Genomic DNA, 18,700 nt, shown 5'->3' with positions numbered 1-18,700 from the left:
ACAGTGCTAAAAATGGTGAATATTATGCAGTGTCACTTAACTCATTGGTAGTACAAACATAAAAAAAAAAAAAAAACAGAGTTTTTGACAAAACAGTGGTTTTTTGCTTTAAGACAATATGCTGTCAATCTTATCACATCATCTGGTGAAGGAGGAGGCACTGGCAGCCATTCAGTGAAACACCAATAGAGCACTCATGTCACAGTTCTAACCTTGCCCCATGCGATTTCTGAGCATTTCCAGTACTTAAATATGAGCTATATGAGGACACAAATTTACCTCAATAAAGAAGTAGAGGTCCCTATTTACTGTAGATGTACAAATGTATTCCCAGTTCACAAAAAGAGAGAGATCAAGTAAAGACATCAGTAATTACAGACCTGTTAACTTGACTTCTGTTACAGGGAAAATAATAGTCTCCAGTTAAAGAATTAATGAAGGACTATCTAGCCAGGAATACAGCTGTACTGTAGTCACAGAATGGTTTTGTTAAGGGTAATCTTGTCTGACCAATCTGATTAAATACTGTAACACAGTATCAAAGGAACTGGATTTAAAAAATAATTTTGACGTCATATACTTAGCTTTCAGAAAAGTTTTTAATACTATTGCACATAAAAGATTGCCATACAAATTAGATTAGTGTGGCATTAAGAGCAAGTTGCTGCTGTGGATAAAGGAATGGTTGAGTGGGAGAAGACAGAGTGGGTGCTGCTCTTCATGGACTAATGTTATTAGTGGAGTTCCCCAGAGGTCCGTGTTGCGCCCATTGTTGTTTTCTGTATTTATTGATGTGATATTGATGAAGGTATATCAGGCTTAATGTCCAAATTTGCAGACGATACAAAGGTTGGTATGGTTGTTAATGACAGAAAGGATGGTAAGCAACTGCAACAGGCTCTAGAAAAGTTGAGCAGATGGGCTGAGAGGTGGAAACTGAGGTTTAACATTGACAAATGCAAAGTACTGCATATGGGTAGCAGTAACCCCAGAATAACATATACCAACTGTACTGTACTACACTCAGAGTAGTGGAGAATGAAAAAGACCTGGGGGTAATTATGCAGTCAGATATGAAGTTTTCTGAGCAGTGCAAACAAGCTGCAAAGTAGGTCATGGGGTCTTGTCAGTGATATATAGGAATTTTGCTAGCAGGAATAAGGAGATGATTATCCCCTTGTATAAGGCAATGGTCAGGCCACACCTTGAGTACTGCATACAGATCTGGAGAAGCCTCATTTTTTTAGGAAAGATGTTGAGCTACTAGAATGAGTACAGAGAAGGACAACTAGATTAGTGAGTGGAACAAAAGGTTGCTGTTACCAAGATTGGTTTAAGTTCTGCAAATTTCAATGTCTGGAGACTGGGAACCTGCAAGGTGATATGATTTATAAAGAATTGAATGGTTTGAACAAGTTCAGTGCTCATGGGATTCTTCCTCTTGCTCAGATTCCACACCTGAGGGAGCATAAATTCAAATTGAGGAAAGACAGTTGCAGAATGGATGTGCAGAAATTTGCCTTTAGCCTGCGGGTGGTTGATTGCTGGAACAAACTTCCATCTGTCATTTTGGAATAGAAATTGACAGCTTAAATAAATTCAAGGCAGAACTAGACAAACTTTTGGAGTGAATGGATGGGTGAAACAGGAAGGGTTTTTTTTTTTTTTTGGCTGATGCCATATAAGCTTGCCTTCTTGCATCATGTGCATCTGCTAATGCTAATGACATTCACAACATGGATTCACATGATATTCACAGCTTTGCTAAGAGAAGATCTTCTTTGACTAAGCTACTATGAAGTTGTTTGTTACTGAAGTGATTTGCTACTATGAAGTTGTGCATATTTTTTCTCAACAGAACTAAATGCAAAAAATGATTTTAACATTGTGTACGTTGATTTCAGTAAGGCTTTTAATGCTATTCTACATGAATGACTGTTGTAAAGATTGGAGGATTGCAGCATTGTGGACAAGTTGCTGCTATTGACAAAGGAATTGTTGGGTGGTAGGAGATAAATGGGCACTACTCTCCATAAAATAATATTTTGAGAGAATCCCACTGGGTTTGATGTTGGTTCTCTTATTGTTTATAATATTACTGATTATATTTATGTAGGCCTATCAAGTTTAATGTCTTAGTTTGTTGATGATACAAAACTAGGTTGGGTGATAATGATAGTAAATGATATTCTACTTCGACAAGATCTGGAAAAATTACACAGATGGGCTGAAAAATGGAAATTGTGGTTTAACATTGATAAATGCAAGGTACTACATTTGGGTATCAATAATCCAGATGGTATAATGGGTAGTTTTGTTTACTCAATTCATTTAATGGATTGTGTAACTGGCTTTAAATGGATGGAGTAAAAAATGGCTTTAAAGAGATTTGAGTAAAAAAAAAAATGGAAAAAAATGATAATGTTAACCTTACACTTTTCCTGGATGATACACATAAGGAGACATAAATTGACATTGAAAAAGAATTGTTGCAGGATGAATGTGTGGAAATTTCCCTTCAGACAGAGAATAATTTATTTTTGGAATAAACTGCCATCTGATGCTGTTAATGTGAGTAGTCACAACAAATTTAAAGGAGTGGACAAATTATTAGAAGTGATGGAAAAATGAAATGAGTAATTTTTTAAATTAAATTTTATTTTAATGGCTGATGTTGTAAAGCTTGTTTGCATCATTTTGCTACTACTACTGCTAATACTAATTTGCAATTAGTTTAATTACAGAACTATTCCAAGTATAAAATGAAAAAATACTTTAAAAAATATCAGATTACTGACAACAGTGTCAATAACAATTTCTGGTGAAATTTATTGAGAATGTGAGCTGTACAATAGCAAATTCAAGTTCATTAACAAGTAATGTGTAAATCATTGGTACGAAGTATCAATTTTGTAAGGTATGCTATTAAAAATTGTATTGTCTAAGACTGCATTGGCAAAATGATGTAATTTATCAGAAGTATTGATACTCGGGAAATTTTTATTTTTGATCAAGAATAAAATTTATTTTTTTTTAATTCTGTACAGAAAGAATTGGAATCACGGCGTGATATAAATAAGAAGAGTGTAACTCGATTAGAAAGATTAGTAATTGCTTATATGAGTCTAGTGAAGAAGACTGTGGCTGATATAACCTTGAAATATATCTGCTGTTTTTTGATTAAAGAGGTATGTTCCTTAATGTATAGATCTTATAGAACCTCTTACTTTTTTTTATTTCTTAGACTTATTTTTATGTTCATTTTATTAATCATAAAATTAGTCATTTACTTTTTTTACAATTTTAGCAAAAGGAAATAATTTTTTTCCTTTCAAAGAGAATAATTTTTTCTTTTGCCCTTGAGACATTGTAGCCCAAAAATGCATAACAAGGATAGCTGAAAGATATTTCCATGGAATCCATGAAGTACTCTGACCATTGCAGACAATCTTCCAAGGCAGGTCATGGGGTTTTGTCAATAATATACAGGAATTTTTCTAGCAGGGATAAGGAGGAGATTATCCCATTGTACAAGGAAATGATCAAGCCATATCTTGAGTACTGCATACAAGTCTGGAGGCCTCATTTTAGCAAAGATGTGGATCTGCTGGAACAGGTGCAGAGAAGGGCAACAAGATTGGTGAGGGGACAAAGAATGCTCTTACCAAGAAAAGCTTCAGTTCTACAAATTGTAGCATCTTTAGACTAGGCACCTTTGAGGTGACCTGATTGAGATGTTTAAGACTGGGAATGGATGGATTGAGCTCAGTGCTGATAGCGTCTTCTTTCTGTTGCTCAGTCTAGACATAGTGAGGAATCATAAATGCAAATTGTGGAAAGATGGTTGCAGGATAGACATAAGGAAGTTTTCCTTCAGCCAGCAGGTGGTTGATAGCTTGAAAAAACTTCTATCTGTTGTTGTTGTGGAAGTGGATAGCTTGGATAGATCCAAGGGAAAACGAGAGAATATTAGAGGGAGATGGACAGGTGATGTGGGTAAGTTTTTTTTTGCTGATGCTGTATAACTTTGCTTTCTTGCATCACTTGCCACTAATATAATACTAATATTTTGTTATCATTAATTGACTGATCCACAACCTTGTCTTGGAATCAATCACTTAACTCTCAAGCACATGAATCAAAAAAACTTATATGATCATGCATGTTGCTTTTTTTTTTTGTGCACCATTCCGTGTTCTTGAAATAACCACGAAATAGTTTAAAATTATGTATTTTGTAATGTCATTCTCCATTTGAACATTATAATGAATACAAGTACAAATAGCATATTTTCATTGAGAACAAGTTAGATACAACTGGACATCTGTTACAAACACATATCAGCTGTCCAGATTTATAGAAAAAAAAATATCCATTGGCAGGAAAGTAACATAACATGACATAACAGTCATGTTATGTTACTATTTATTTGATACCTATAAAACTTTGCAGTAACAGCAGTATTCATCTGATACTTTAAGTAGCCAGGATGTACTGTGAAACTTTTATAAAAGTAAATTACATATATAGATTAAGCCATTATTGTATTTTCTCAGTGGGTTGAAACTGCTTAGAGCTTCTGCTATTAAATATATAAAACACTGTAAATGAATATAAATATATAAATAATATATCAAAATATATATACAGTTTAATATATTTGATGCTTACTACACTGAATGGCTGTTTTATTAGGTACAATTTTCCTTTTCATGAAATGGAGTGCTCCTTCAGTAATGACATCAAGTGTTTGTACCATTTAGAAAATCAGGTCGGCAGATATATGGGGGGCTATATGTGCACAGTTAGCATTAGCATTAGCAGAGGCATCTGATGCAAGAAAGCAAGCTTATGCAGCATCAGCCAAAAAAAAAAAAAAAAAAAAACCACTTCCACTTCACACCTCTGTTCGTTCAAAATACCTGTCCAGCTGAGCCTTAAACTTATTTAGGCTATCAACCTCCACTACAAGGGATGGAAGTCTGTTCCACCAACCAACCACCCGCTGGCTAAAGGCAAATTTCTGCACGTCTATCCTACATCTGTCCTTCCTCAATTTGAATTTATGCCCTCTCAGGTGATTATTCTGAGCTAGAGGAAGAATCCCATCAGCATTGAGCATGCTCAAACCATTCAAGGCTTTATACACCTCTATCAGATCACCTCGCTGGTGCCTAGTCTCCAGACACTGTAATTTGCAAAACTTAAGCCTTTCTTCGTAAGAGCACCCCTTTGTTCCATTCACTAATCTTGTTGCCCTTCTCTGTACTCGTTCCAGCAGCTCTACATCCTTCTTGAAATGAGGCCTCCAGACCTGTATACAGTACTCTAGGTGTGGCCTGACCATTGCCTTATACAAGGGAATAATCACCTCCTTATCCCTGCTGGAAAAATTCCTGTATATCATTGACAATACTCCATGAGCTACTCTTGCAGCCCGTCTGCACTGCTCAGAGAACTTCATATCTGCCTGCACAACCACCCCCAAGTCCCTTTCATTCTCTACCACTGTCAGTGTAGTACCACAGAGTTGATACGTTGCTGTTTCCCATGTGTAGTACTTTACATTTGTCAATGTTAAACTTCATTTGCCACCTCTCAGCCCATCTGCTCAACCTTTCCAGATCCTGTTGCAGCAGCATAGTGTCAGTAGTTTCCTTGACAACCCTGCCAACCTTTGTATCGTCTGCAAACTTGGACATTAAGCTTGATATACCATCATCAATATCATTTATAAATACAGAAAACAATAATGGACCCAACACTGAGCCCTGAGGGACTCCACTAATAACATTAGTCCACGATGAGCAGTGTCCATTGATTACCACTCTCTGTCTTCTCCCCCTCAACCACCCCTTTATCCATAGCAGCAATTTGCCTCCAATGCCACACTGCTCCAATTTGTGTAGCAGTCTTCCATGTGCAACAGTATCAAAAGCCTTTCTAAGATCCAAGTATATAATATCAAAGCTATTCCCTGCATCCAGTTCTTTTGTGACTGCGTCATAATATCCAATCAAATTGGTCAGGCAAGACTTCCCCTTAACAAAACCATGCTGTGTCCGAGCTATAACTGAAGTCTTGTCTAAATGATCTTGCAGTGCTTCTTTAACCAGTGCCTCCATTAACTTTCCTGGAACAGAAGTTAAGCTCACAGGTCTATAACTACTTGTGTCAGCCTTTGATCCTCCTTTGTGAATTGGGGTCACATTTGCACATTTCCAGTCTATGGGTACCTCCCCTGAGTCCAAGGAAACTCTCATAATTATGGCTAAGGGTTTGCTTACTTCCTTTGCTGCCTCCTTTAATATAACTGGATAGATCCCATCCACCCCGGGTGCCTTTCTTGTGTTTATCTTCAACAGTTTCTCCTCCACTTTAATCCCAGTTATTTCAAGATTCTGTAGCTTACTGCTAGAGTTGAATGCACCTCTGGCATTCCCCTCGCTGAATAACTCCGCATGTGTGAATGTCGATGCAAAATATTCATTTAGTTTGTTAGCTACCTGAGCAGGGTCATCAACAGTTGACCCATCAATATCAAGTGGACCAATCTGATTCGTCCCCTTCCTTCTAGAGTTTACATAAGTAAAGAACTCTGCTGTTTTTTTTTTGCATCCCTTGCCAAGGATTTCTCGTAATCTGCCTTCGCCTGCCTAACCTCCTTTGTAACTTGGTTGCATATCAACTTGTATCTATCATAGGCTTCTGTGTCATGTGTTAATTTGTAAGTATCCCATGCATTTTTCTTCTCTGCCATATGCCTCATTAGTTCATCTGACATCCATTTTGGCCTAAACCTTGAACAATATTTCTTAGTTGGTATGTAAAGCCTAGTAGCTTCCAAGATTAATTCTTTGAATGCTTCCCATTTTGAATTTGCTGTTGGTAACATCATCAGTTGGTCCCACTGTGTAGAATTTAAATACTGTCTCAGTCCATCGTAGTCGCCTTTACGGAAGAAATATCCCTTCCCTTTACCCCTAATGGTAGTTACCTCTTTGAGTAAATCCCACTTCAGCACACTGTGATCACTGCCACCTAGTGGTTCATTTATCTGCAGATTCTTAATGCATGAAGAATCACTGCTGATAATCAAATCAAGAGTATTACTGCCTCTAGTTGCCTCCCGAACATGCTGATGTAGAAAACAATCATCCAATAAATCCACAAAAGCCCTGCTAGTGTGTGAGTGACCAGCCCCCAAATTCCAGTCAATATCTGGGAAATTAAAATCTCCCATTATAAGACTCTCTGATTTACTGGCCCACTCTATTTCCCTGTACAGTTCCTTATTATACTCATCAGAGTCATTAGGCCTATAGCACACTCCTACTCTCAATTTTGATCTCCCAATGCTTATGTCACACCAAACTGACTCAACACTGCACTGTCCAGCGATGTCGACTGGCTTCACTTCCTTGGTTTTTATGTGTTTCTTAACTAATAGCATAACCCCTCCCCCCTTCCTATCCTGTCTATCCTTTCTGTAGACGTTGTACTCCCCAAATTCCAGTTCTGCATCCCTTATATCTGTGTGACACCACGTCTCTGATATCCCAACAATATCTGCCTTTGATGTTTTGAGCAATACCTCAAATTCATCAAATTTATTTACTAAACTCCTAGCATTGGTGTACACGCAAGTATACCTGCACCTGTTTCTATTCTTAGCTACCCTAACACAACCCATGTGTTTACTTGTACCGCAATGGCTCCCAGCAGTGGTCTTGGCGCATTATAGCCTTAGTAGCTGATGCGCCAATAAAACCAAAAAACCCAAACCCACTCCCAGCAGTCTCTGAAATATCATGCATCTTGTTTTTCAGGCTTCTGCTCATTCTAATAGAAGCAGTGCAAGAATCTCTTTCACCTCTGCCAGTGGCTACTGTCAATCTATTGGTCTTTGTCTCCCCCCAAGCTAGCAGTTTTCCGACCCACCTAACACTGCCTCGATAGCATCAGCAAATATTCTTGCACCCTTTCTATTTAAGTGTATCCCATCCCTGTAGAAGCAATCTCTCCTGTTAACAAGTACAGTCCAGGCTGAAAAAAATTCTACCCCTTGAGCCTTGCACAATCTTTCCAGGGCCGAATTGATCGACAAGGCTCTCAACATATACTCCCTCCTATCGTGTCTGGGCAGAATTGCAGACACTTTCAAATTCAACCCTAATTCTCGGCTTTTGTTCAACTGTGTGAATGAGTTCATTGTGTGAATGAGCAAGATGAAAGATTTAAGTGATCTGGGAATGTAGCATCATAGTTAGTGCTAGTATGAGTATCTCAGAAACTTCAATCTTGATGGGATTTTAAGGTATGACTGTCTCAGGTATTGAGATTGATTTAATATCCAAACATTTACTGGGTGACAGAAAGGCTAGAGTTAGTCAGATAACAACCTGGTAAAACAGTGTTAATAGTAACCAAAGAGGCATTTCAAGGTGCACAACTAATTATATCTCTTTATCCGTGTGACCATCCTGCCAAGTGTCAACAATGCCAGCTGGTGGTGGCCACGTCACAGGGGTGACTCGTTAGTAGGCACTGTGGAACTGCAACACCCCCAGCTTTTTAAATCTAAATATACCATCAACGGAGTTATGTTATGTGAAATTTTGTGAAGAACAATGCAACGCAATGAATATTTTTATTAATAGGTCCCGCATGTAGTATACTCATCCTCTATTTCCAATAATCAAAAAAAATAATAATAAATAAATAAAATAATAATAAAATAAATAAATAAAAAAATAATAATAATTGCTTTATTTAATACAAGTATTATACAGAGCCTGGGCCATCCAGCCCCAACCATAGCTTAAGGCCTTTGGTTCATGGGAAAACAATTATTTCCAATAATCATTTCAATAATACATGAATAAAAACATGAAATCATTTTCAACTTTGAAGTTTAACCATAGGCATAACTGTGCGCTAAGCTAAACAGTTCCACATTTTGCTCCCACTGGTTGAGTTAATGCCTGTTCAGTGCATACTAGCAGTATGCATTTTTTAGAGGTGACAAAATGAGTCAAAGAAACTGCAAAGCAAGCAGTGCAAATTTGATCGTCTACCGTGAAGTGTATATCGTCACAATGTTGGTGAATTTTTGTTATTTGCAGAATTCACCCGAATTCCCATTAAGAAAATTATATCAGTGTCAACAGTGCACCAAACTTGAATGAAAAAGTTATTAATCTATTTTCAACAAATAAAAACCAAAGAATGGATTTTATTTTTAAATAAAATTTCAGGACTACCCAAGTATGTTAATGGTAAGTGTCCAGTTAATGTTTTGTAATATTTTTAACTTGCTTATTATTATTACTCTGTGTCTACATGTCTTATAACCAAAGACATTTAATGTACCTTTAAAAAACAGTACCCCCACACATCAGAGTCACAAATTGCCACTGCCTTGTCATGTGCAGCATGGTACACAATTGGACTCCTTTATACTGCAATTCTACCCAGACACGATAGGAGGGAGTATATGATGAGAGCCTTGTTGATCAATTCGGCCCTGGAAAGATTGTGCAAGGCTCAAGAGGTAGAATTTTTTTCAGCCTGGTCTATACTTATTAACAGGAGAGACTGCTTCTACAGGGATGGGATACACTTAAATAGAAAGGGTACGAGAATATTTGCTGATGCTATCGAGGCAGTGTTAGGTGAGTCGGAAAACTGCTAGCTTGGGGGGATACAAGGACTAATAGATTAACAGTAGCCACTGGCAGAGGTGAAAGTGATTCTTGCACTGCTTCTATTGGAATGAGCAGCAGCCTGGAAAACAAAATGCAGGATATTTCAGAGACTGCTGGGAGTCATTGTGGTACAAGTAAACACATGGGATGTGTTAGGGTAGCTAACAATAGGAACAGGTGCATGTATACTTGCGTGTACACCAATGCTAGGATTTTGGTAAATAAATTTGATGAATTTGAGGTATTGCTCAAAACATCAAAGGCAGATATTGTTGGGATATCAGAGATGTGGTGTCACACAGATATAAGGAATGCAGAACTGGAATTTGGGGAGTACAATGTGTACAGAAAGGATAGACAGGATAGGAAGGAAGGAGGGGTTATGCTATTAGTTAAGAAACACATAAAATCCAAAGAAGTGAAGCCGGTCGACATCGCTGGACAGTGCAGTGTCGAGTCAGTTTGATGTGACATAAGCATTGGGAGATCAAAATTGAGAGTAGGAGTGTTGCTATAGGCCTAATGACTCTGATGAGTATAATAAGAAACTGTACAGGAAAATAGAGTGGGTCAGTAAATCAGAGAGTGTTCTAATGGGGGATTTTAATTTCCCAGATATTGACTGGAATTTGTGGGTTGGTCACTCACACACTAGCAAGGCTTTTGTGGATTTACTGGATGATTGTTTTCTACATCAGCATGTTCGGGAGGCAACTAGAGGGAGTAATACTCTTGATCTGATTATCAGTAGTGATTCTTCATGCATTAAGAATCTGCAGATAAAGGAACCACTAGGTGGCAGTGATCACAGTGTGCTGACGTGGGATTTACTCAAAGAGGTAACTACCATCAGGGGTAAAGGGAAGGGTTTTTGCTTTTGTAAAGGCGACTACGATGGTCTGAGACAGTATTTAAATTCTATACAGTGGGACCAACTGATGATGTTACCAACAGCAAACTCAAAATGGGAAGCATTCAAAGAACTTATCTTGGAAGCTACTAGGCTTTACATACCAACTAAGAAATATTGTTCAGGGTTTAAGCCTAAATGGATGTCAGATGAACTAATGAGGCATATGGCAGAGAAGAAAAATGCATGGGATATATATAAATTAATGGGTGACATGGAAGCCTATGATAGATATAAGCTGGCCTGTGGTAGATGACTTTCATCAACCGGTGAAATACCACCACTTTGCTTATTGGGGGCTTGAAGTGGTGAAACCCATGTTTAGTCTCTAGAGCAAAGTTTCCGGCACCCCCCTCCCCCCATACTTCTCCTTCAACCCATGCACGGTACTAAGTACTATAGGTTTTGTTACCTTTCGTGTTTGGGGTTTTCAGAAAAAAAAAAAAAAAAAAAACCAAGTTACAAAGGAGGTTAGGTAGGCGAAGGCAGATTACGAGAAATCTTTGGCAAAGGATGCAAAGAAAAAACCTCAGAGTTTACTTATCTGAACCTTACCTTTACTTATCTGAACTCTAGAAGGAAGGGGATAAATCAGATTGGTCCACTTGATATTGATGGGTCAACTGTTGATGATCTTGCTCAGGTAGTTAACAAACTAAATGAATATTTTGCATTGACATTCACACATGAGAAGTTATTCAGCGAAGGGAATGCCAGAGGTGAATTCAACTCTGGCAGTAAGCTAGATAATCTTGTAATAACTGAGAGTAAAGTAGAGGAGAAATTGTTGAAGATAAACACAAGAAAGGTACCTGGGATGGATGGGATCTATCCAGTTATATTAAAGGAGGCAGCAAAGGAAGTAAGCAAACCCTTAGCCATAATTATGAGAGCTTCCTTGGACTCAATGGAGGTACCCATAGACTGGAGATGTGCAAATGTGACTCCAATTCACAAAGGAAGATCAAAGGCTGACACAAATAATTATAGACCTGTGAGTTTAACTTCTGTTCCAGGAAAATTAATGGAAGCACTGGTTGAAGAAGCACTGCAGGATCATCTAGATGAGACTTCAGTTATAGCTTGGACACAGCATGGTTTTGTTAAGGGAAAGTCTTGCTTGACCAATTTGATTGGATACTATGATGCAGTCACAAAAGAACTGGATGCAGGGAATAACTTTGATATTATATATTTGGATCTTAGAAAGGCTTTTGATACTGTTGCACATGGAAGACTGCTGCACAAATTGGAACAGTGTGGCATTGGAGGCAAATTACTGCCATGGATAAAGGGATGGTTGAGGGGGAGAAGATAGAGTGGTAATCAATGGACACTGCTCATCGTGGACTAATGTTATTAGTGGAGTCCCTCAGGGTTCAGTGTTGGGTCTATTATTGTTTTCTGTATTTAAAAATGATATTGATGATGGTATATCAAGCTTAATGTCCAAGTTTGCAGATGATACAAAGGTTGGCAGAGTATGGTAAGGACACTACTGATGCTATGCTGCTGCAACAGGATCTGGAAAGGTTGAGCAGATGGGGTGAGAGATGGCAAATAAGTTCAACATTGACAAATATAAAGTACTGCATATGTGAACAACAACCCCAGAGCAACATATGAACTCTGTAGTACTACACTGCCAGTGGTAGAGAATGAAAAGGACCTGGGAGTAATTGTGCAGGCAGATATGAAGTTCTCTGAGCAGTGCAGATGGGCTGCAAGTGTAGCTCATGGTGTCTTGTCAATGATATACAGGAATTTTTCTAGCAGGGATAAGAGGTGATTATTCCCTTGTATAAGGCAATGGTCAGGCCACACCTTGAGTACTGTATACAGGTCTGGAGGCCTTGTTTCAAGAAGGATGTAGAGCTGCTGGAACGAGTACAGAGAATGGCAACAGGATTAGTGAATGGAACAAAAGGTTGCTCTTACGAAGAAAGGCTTAAGTTTTGCAAATTACAGTGTCTGGAGACTAGGCACCTGTGAGGTGATCTGGTAGAGGTGTATAAAGCCTTGAATAGTTTGAGCATGCTCAATGCCGATGGGATTCTTCGTCTTGCTTAGAATAATCACCTGAGAGGGCATAAATTCAGATTGAGGAAAGACAGATGTAGGATGGATGTGCGGAAATTTGCCTTTAGCCAGCGGGTAGTTGGTTGGTGGAACAGACTTCCATCCCTTGTTGTGGATGTTGATAGTCTAAGTAAATTTAAGGTTCAGCTGGACAGGTGTTTTGGACGAACGGAGGGGTGAAATGGGAGTGGTGTTTGTTTTTTTTTTCTTTTGGCTGATGCAGAATAAGCTTTCTTTCTTGCATCATATGCCTCTACTAATGCTAATGCCCCTCAGTGTCACTTGATTATAGACTAGTTTATTCTTGCTCCAGGATTCCTTAATAATTTATACTCATCCCATGCATTTTTATTCTCTAACTTTAGTGTCATCAGTTCATCTGACATCCATTTAGTTATACTGTTCTTCACATTCTTAGCCAAAGACTTCTCATAATCTGGCTTATTTTCCCTAATTTCCATCAGTGTCATTCGATTGTAAACTAGTTCACTTTTGCTCCAAGATTCTTTAATAATTTATAATCATTCCATGCATTTTTCTTCTGTACCACCAGTGTCATCTGACATTCAGTTAGTTCTAAACTGTGAATAGTATATATTAGTTGATACGTAAAACTTAGTTGCTTCAGTAGCTACTTTCCTGAACATTTCCCATTTAGAATTTGCAGGTGTTAATGACATCAGATGGTCCGATCGAAAAAAATTTAAAAACTGCCTGAGACTTCTGTAGTTGCATTTTTAAAATAAAAATCTCTTCTCTATATATTTGAGAGTAGTTATATGTTTAGATAAATCTGACATCAATATGACAGGAAGGATGTAGAGCTGCTTGAATGAGTACAGAGAAGGGCAACGAGATTAGTGAATGGAATAAAGGGTTGCTGTTACCAAGATAGGTTTAAGTTCTGCAAATTGCTGTGTCTGGAGACTAGGCACTTATGAAGTAATCTGTTGAGGTTTATAAAGCTTTGAATGGTTTGAGTAAGTTCAATGCTGATGGGATTCTTCCTCTTGCTCAGATTCCACACCTGAGGGGGCATAAATTCAAATTGAGGAAAGACAGTTGTAGAATAGATGTGCAGAAATTTGCCTATAGCCAGCGGGTGGTTGATTGCTGAAACAAACATCCATCTGTCTTTGTGGAATGGAAATTGATAGCTTAAATAAATTCAAAGCAGAGCTGGACAAACATTTGTGGTTAATGTATGGGTGAAATGAGAAGGGTTTTTTTTTTTTTTTGGGTACAGAGAAGGGCAAAGAGATTGGTGAATGGAACAAAGGGTTGTTCATGCATCATATGCCTCTACTAATGCTAATACGTTACAGTTGCTGCTGCCTAATGGGTTCTTTATCTGAAGTATCTTGATGTGAGAAGTCACTGCTGATAATCAGATCAAGGGTATTGGTTTTTCTTATTGCCTCTCTACCATGCTGATGTAGAAAACAAGTATGTAATAAATTGAGAATTGTTCTACTTTCTTTGTCTTTAGAATCATTCATTATACAGGTAGTTCTCGACTTTACGAGTTAATTCGTTCCTAGTGCATGCTCGTAAAGCGAAAACTCGTAAAGTGGGAATTTATATCCCATAGACATAATGTTAAAAACAAGGGTTACATTATCAACAACGAAATTAGTTAGCTGATTAGTTTATGTTTAAACAATGATTGATTTATCTAAAGAAATAAAAACGTAGCCTGTGATATCTAGCAAATTATAATAATGAGAAATTGTTTATGACACAAATGTTAAAGAAATGTTTATTCTTCATCATCATCATCATTGACTAAATGCACACGTTGATCACTCATTATTGGCTCGGCACTCATTGGTTTGTTGCACAAGGAGTCGTCTTCTTCAAAAATGCTTCAAGAGGCATTTATTTCCAAGATAATCTTCTCTTTTCTTTATAAATTTCAATAGCACGCATAAGCATTTTTTAACAGAATGCAAAAATTGCATCTAACACTACGATTTGTGCAGAGTAACAAGTTTACGAAGCTTAAAAAAAAAAAAAGGGAATGAAGAGAAGAGTCTGAAAATTTATTTATGCTTTTTATATGATTGAAGATTTCAGTAAAGGGCAAACACATTTCACCATAATAATGTAAAAACCCACACAATTCCAGCTATCGGTATTTCGCAAATGCAATAACATAGAGTTTACTACCTGTTTATAACTGCTTGCAGTTAACAGAAAAGCCCAATAAACCGAAAAGTGCAAATTGTTTTTATTGTTTTATGGTCGTGACTTCCAGAAATATGCTTTAGAAAAATATCACAAAGCCATTCAAAATTGGTTCTTAAAACATAACGATGAAAGTGTAGTCCGTTTAATGATTTGAATTGGTAACTAACACAATTTACACTATAAAAATGAACTTTTTGAGAGTTATATAGCAAAAATTTCAACTTCCGAGGTCGTAGAATGAATTACCCAAAAACAGTGTGTTGCTGGATTCACATTACAATATTTTTGCAATACGATGGTAATGGATTAATATCGTAAAGTGGGGTGCATTGTATTGTATAGCTACACGCATGGTTTGAAATGCAGTATTTATGAATGTTTAACGTTCATATTTTCGATGGCGCCTCCGTAGCCAGGTGGGAAGGAGCAGCAGTGCGTAGCACACGCTTCTTGATTAGACCGGGGTTCGAGCCCGTCACCACCAAATACGGAGAATGCGGAAAGGTCAGGGAATGACCACCAAATATTCCCGGAGCAATATGGCCTTAGTTGCTAATGCTCCTAACAACATCACATATTTTCGATTTTGTTGATACTCGATACTTGAAAAAAAAAAAACTCGTAAACCCGAGAACTCGTAAAACGAGAACTGCCTGTACTTGTCGTAGTCATTTCACCTGTAACACACTCCTGCTCTCATTTTGGTTTCCTACTGCTTATGTCACACCAAACTGACTCAGCATTATAATAATAATAAGATTCTTTATTAACATAAATTTTATACAATAATGATTCCGTACACAGAAATCCAGAGAAATCTTACAATTTGTTGTTTATACAAGTGATTTTGTTTTATATAAAAAAAAAAAAAAAAAAATATATATATATATATATCTACTACTAATAATAATAATAACTATATAATAATTAATAGATCAAAGCAAAGATGATAATCAGAATGTAAAATGAATGAAGTAGTAATTACAGCGAAAACGGACTACAAGTTGAGCAGAACATGAAATGACATCGGCTAGCTAAGATTGGCACTTACATAAATGTCCTTTACAAACAGCAAGATGGGCCAAGATGCCATCGCGATATGCCTTGTCTATAGTCCACAGGTCGATGTCGATGTTGAGCGAGTTGAGAGTGTCCAGAGTCACATTAGGGAAGTGTCTCCTGAAATTCTGTAACCGCTGGAGCCTTGAGCACAGGGAGGGAGTACTACGGAGATGTCTGCCTGGCAAACGCCAACCAACCGTGTTCCAGATGTTGATGTGATCCTGCTTAGCTGAACACAGATGAAGGAATGACTTTATTTTTAGCACATGGGCTCTGTGGCCTATGGGCGTATATTGCAGGTTGCAGCAGAGAGTAGATTTAGATGTTGTGTAGATTTGGTGCGACCACAAGTTGGCCCACTTCAGCACCCAGAATTCGAGACCCCATAGTTTCCTGAGGCTGGTGGGTGGTGCCGCCGACCAAACTTCCACGGCATAGGAGAGTACACTACAGAAGTAAGTTGCAAGGTATTTCTTGATTATTTGCTTATTGTGCGTTTTGCACAGATCAATTTTCATTCCCCAGAACGCTCTTAGGGCTTTGGAATACTGTGCTTGGATTTGTTTTTTATAGGTGAGGTTGGCATCAAGGATTACTCCTAGGAATTTGACGCTGTCTGTGGGAGTCAGGACCTTTCCTGCCAATTCCGGAAGTAGAGAAGATGCAGTATCAGTAGAAGTCATTCGACTTGGCGTAAAGATGAGATAGTTTGACTTCTCTGGATTGACTGACAGGCCAAAAAATTTAGCATACTTATAGAATGTATTTAGGTAGCTGTTTACAGATTCAGAAGCGGTTTGTCTTTCTTGTGCATCGCCAACATGGCGTTTGCATGGCAAGTAGCAAACAATATCATCAGCATACGATAGGAAGGCTGGAATTTGATCCATTAGTGGAACGAATATTGCTGCAAATAACAAGGCTGAGAGACAACCACCTTGTGGGATCCCGACTTCGACGCTTTTAGTGACTGTAATGCCATCACCTTTGAAGTGAAGCATTCTCTTAGATAACAAATTATTGAGGATAACAAATTATTGAGGAATTATTGAGAATCCTTATGTAGTATTAGGATTAGTATTAGCCAAATAGTACAAGGAAGCCACAGGCTTTTGATGCACTGGTCAAAAAAAAAAAAAAAGAGATAAGAAACAACAAAATATGCACTTCCCTCCTCACGTAGGTAATTTTTTAGTTGATCTTTGAATTTCTTCAAACTGTCAGTCTCAGATACCTGTGGAGGCAACTTGTACCAGTAATCAAAAACTTGCTAACCAAAAGGAAACTTCCTACAATCTAGTCTAAACCTCTTCCCCTGTAGTAATTTGGATTCATGGCCCCTAGTTCTGGAATTTTTTATAACAGTGAAAATTCTGCCTTTATTCATTTTACTAAACCCTCTCAGAGCCTTATAAACCTCAATCAGGTTTCCTCTGAGGTGCCTGTTTGCGTGTTCTATATCCCACATAATCAGAGTCTTTCCTTGTATAGTTGCCCTTTAACCAATCTCACTATTTGAGTAGCCCATCGTTGGATAATTTCAAAAAACGCAATATCTTTTTTACTTGTACACAGTATTCCAAATGCAGTCTTATGCCTTATGCAGTGGAGCTATGATTTCCCTATCTATACAGGATAATGTTCATTAAATCATTGACACTAAGGCCTTTCCCAGCTGCCTGTTTACACTGTTCAGAAAACTTCATATCTGCCTGTATTGTAACTCCCAGATCCTTTTCTTCTTCTACTGTTTTTAATTCTACCCCACCAAGTGAATAGTTTTTTTTTTTTTGTGTAAGACCTTGCATTTTGCAGCATTAAAACTTAGCTGCTACTTTTCTGACCATTCCAGAGGCCTGTTGAAGTCATCCTGAGGGTGTGCTGCTTGACAAGGATCATTAACAACTCACCCAGTCTTTGTTGTCTGCAGATTTTGACATAAGGCCTTCTATTCCTTTGTCATTTATGAAATTTAAAAACAACAGTGGTCCAAGAACTGATCCTCTAGAGACTTTACTTCTGATGTTAGACCATTCTGAAGAATATACATTAATCACAAACCTGTGCCTTCTGTCTTGCAGAAGGCAGAGGTTTGTATTACGTAGGTAATTTTTAGTTGATCTTTGAATTTCTTCAGACTGTCAGCCTCAAATACCTGTGGAGTCAACTTGTACCAGTTGTTTGTTTGTTTGTTATTTTGGTTTTTAGGAGCATTAGCAACTAAGGCCATATTGCTCCAGGGATATGTGATGGTCATTCCCTGACCTTTTCACATCCTCCATATTTAGTGGTCACGGGCTCGAACCCCAGTCTAATCAAGAAGCATGTGCTACACACTGCTGCTCCTGCCCACCTGGCTACAGAGGCACCTAACTTGTACCAGTAATCAACAACTATAATTATTAATCCCAATGGTGCAATACACTCTCCAACTCAGCAATCTGTCTTTGAATCTTCCCGGTAATTCCAATATGTTCCAGCTTATATAGTAACCTCTCATGAAGAACTGATTTAAATTCTCTACTAAAATCCAAATAAACTATGTTGAAATTTTTCCTCACATCCAGCTCATGAGTAACTGGTCAAAGTACTAGGTTAATTAAACATGATTTTCTCTTAACAAAAAAAAAAAAGCCATGTTGCATGTTCTTCCAATTGTCATATCTATCTAAATGTCCCTGGATTGCACTCTTAATCATTGCCTTTAAGATTTTTCCATTGAAGTCAGGCTAACCAGTCTGTAGTTACTACC

General features: G+C 37.9%; 1 protein-coding gene across 1 annotated transcript in view; it reads left to right on the top strand.

The window, feature by feature from the left end:
* LOC150080329 (dynamin-1-like) overlaps positions 1–18,700 on the top strand; it is a 265,277-nt gene that overhangs the window by 223,918 nt on the left and 22,659 nt on the right. Inside the window, exon 15 of the mRNA XM_090380686.1 lies at positions 3,048–3,188. Within this exon, the coding sequence (XP_090236812.1) occupies positions 3,048–3,188 (141 nt within the window). The remainder of the gene's footprint in view (positions 1–3,047; positions 3,189–18,700) is intronic.

This window comes from Mastigoproctus giganteus, chromosome 9, assembly GCF_048544385.1.
Source record: "Mastigoproctus giganteus isolate SK-2022 chromosome 9, ASM4854438v1, whole genome shotgun sequence".
Taxonomy (NCBI): Eukaryota; Metazoa; Arthropoda; class Arachnida; order Uropygi; family Thelyphonidae; genus Mastigoproctus; species Mastigoproctus giganteus.
Note: the sequence above shows the minus strand (reverse complement) of the source record. Positions and strands in the feature narration are given on the sequence as shown.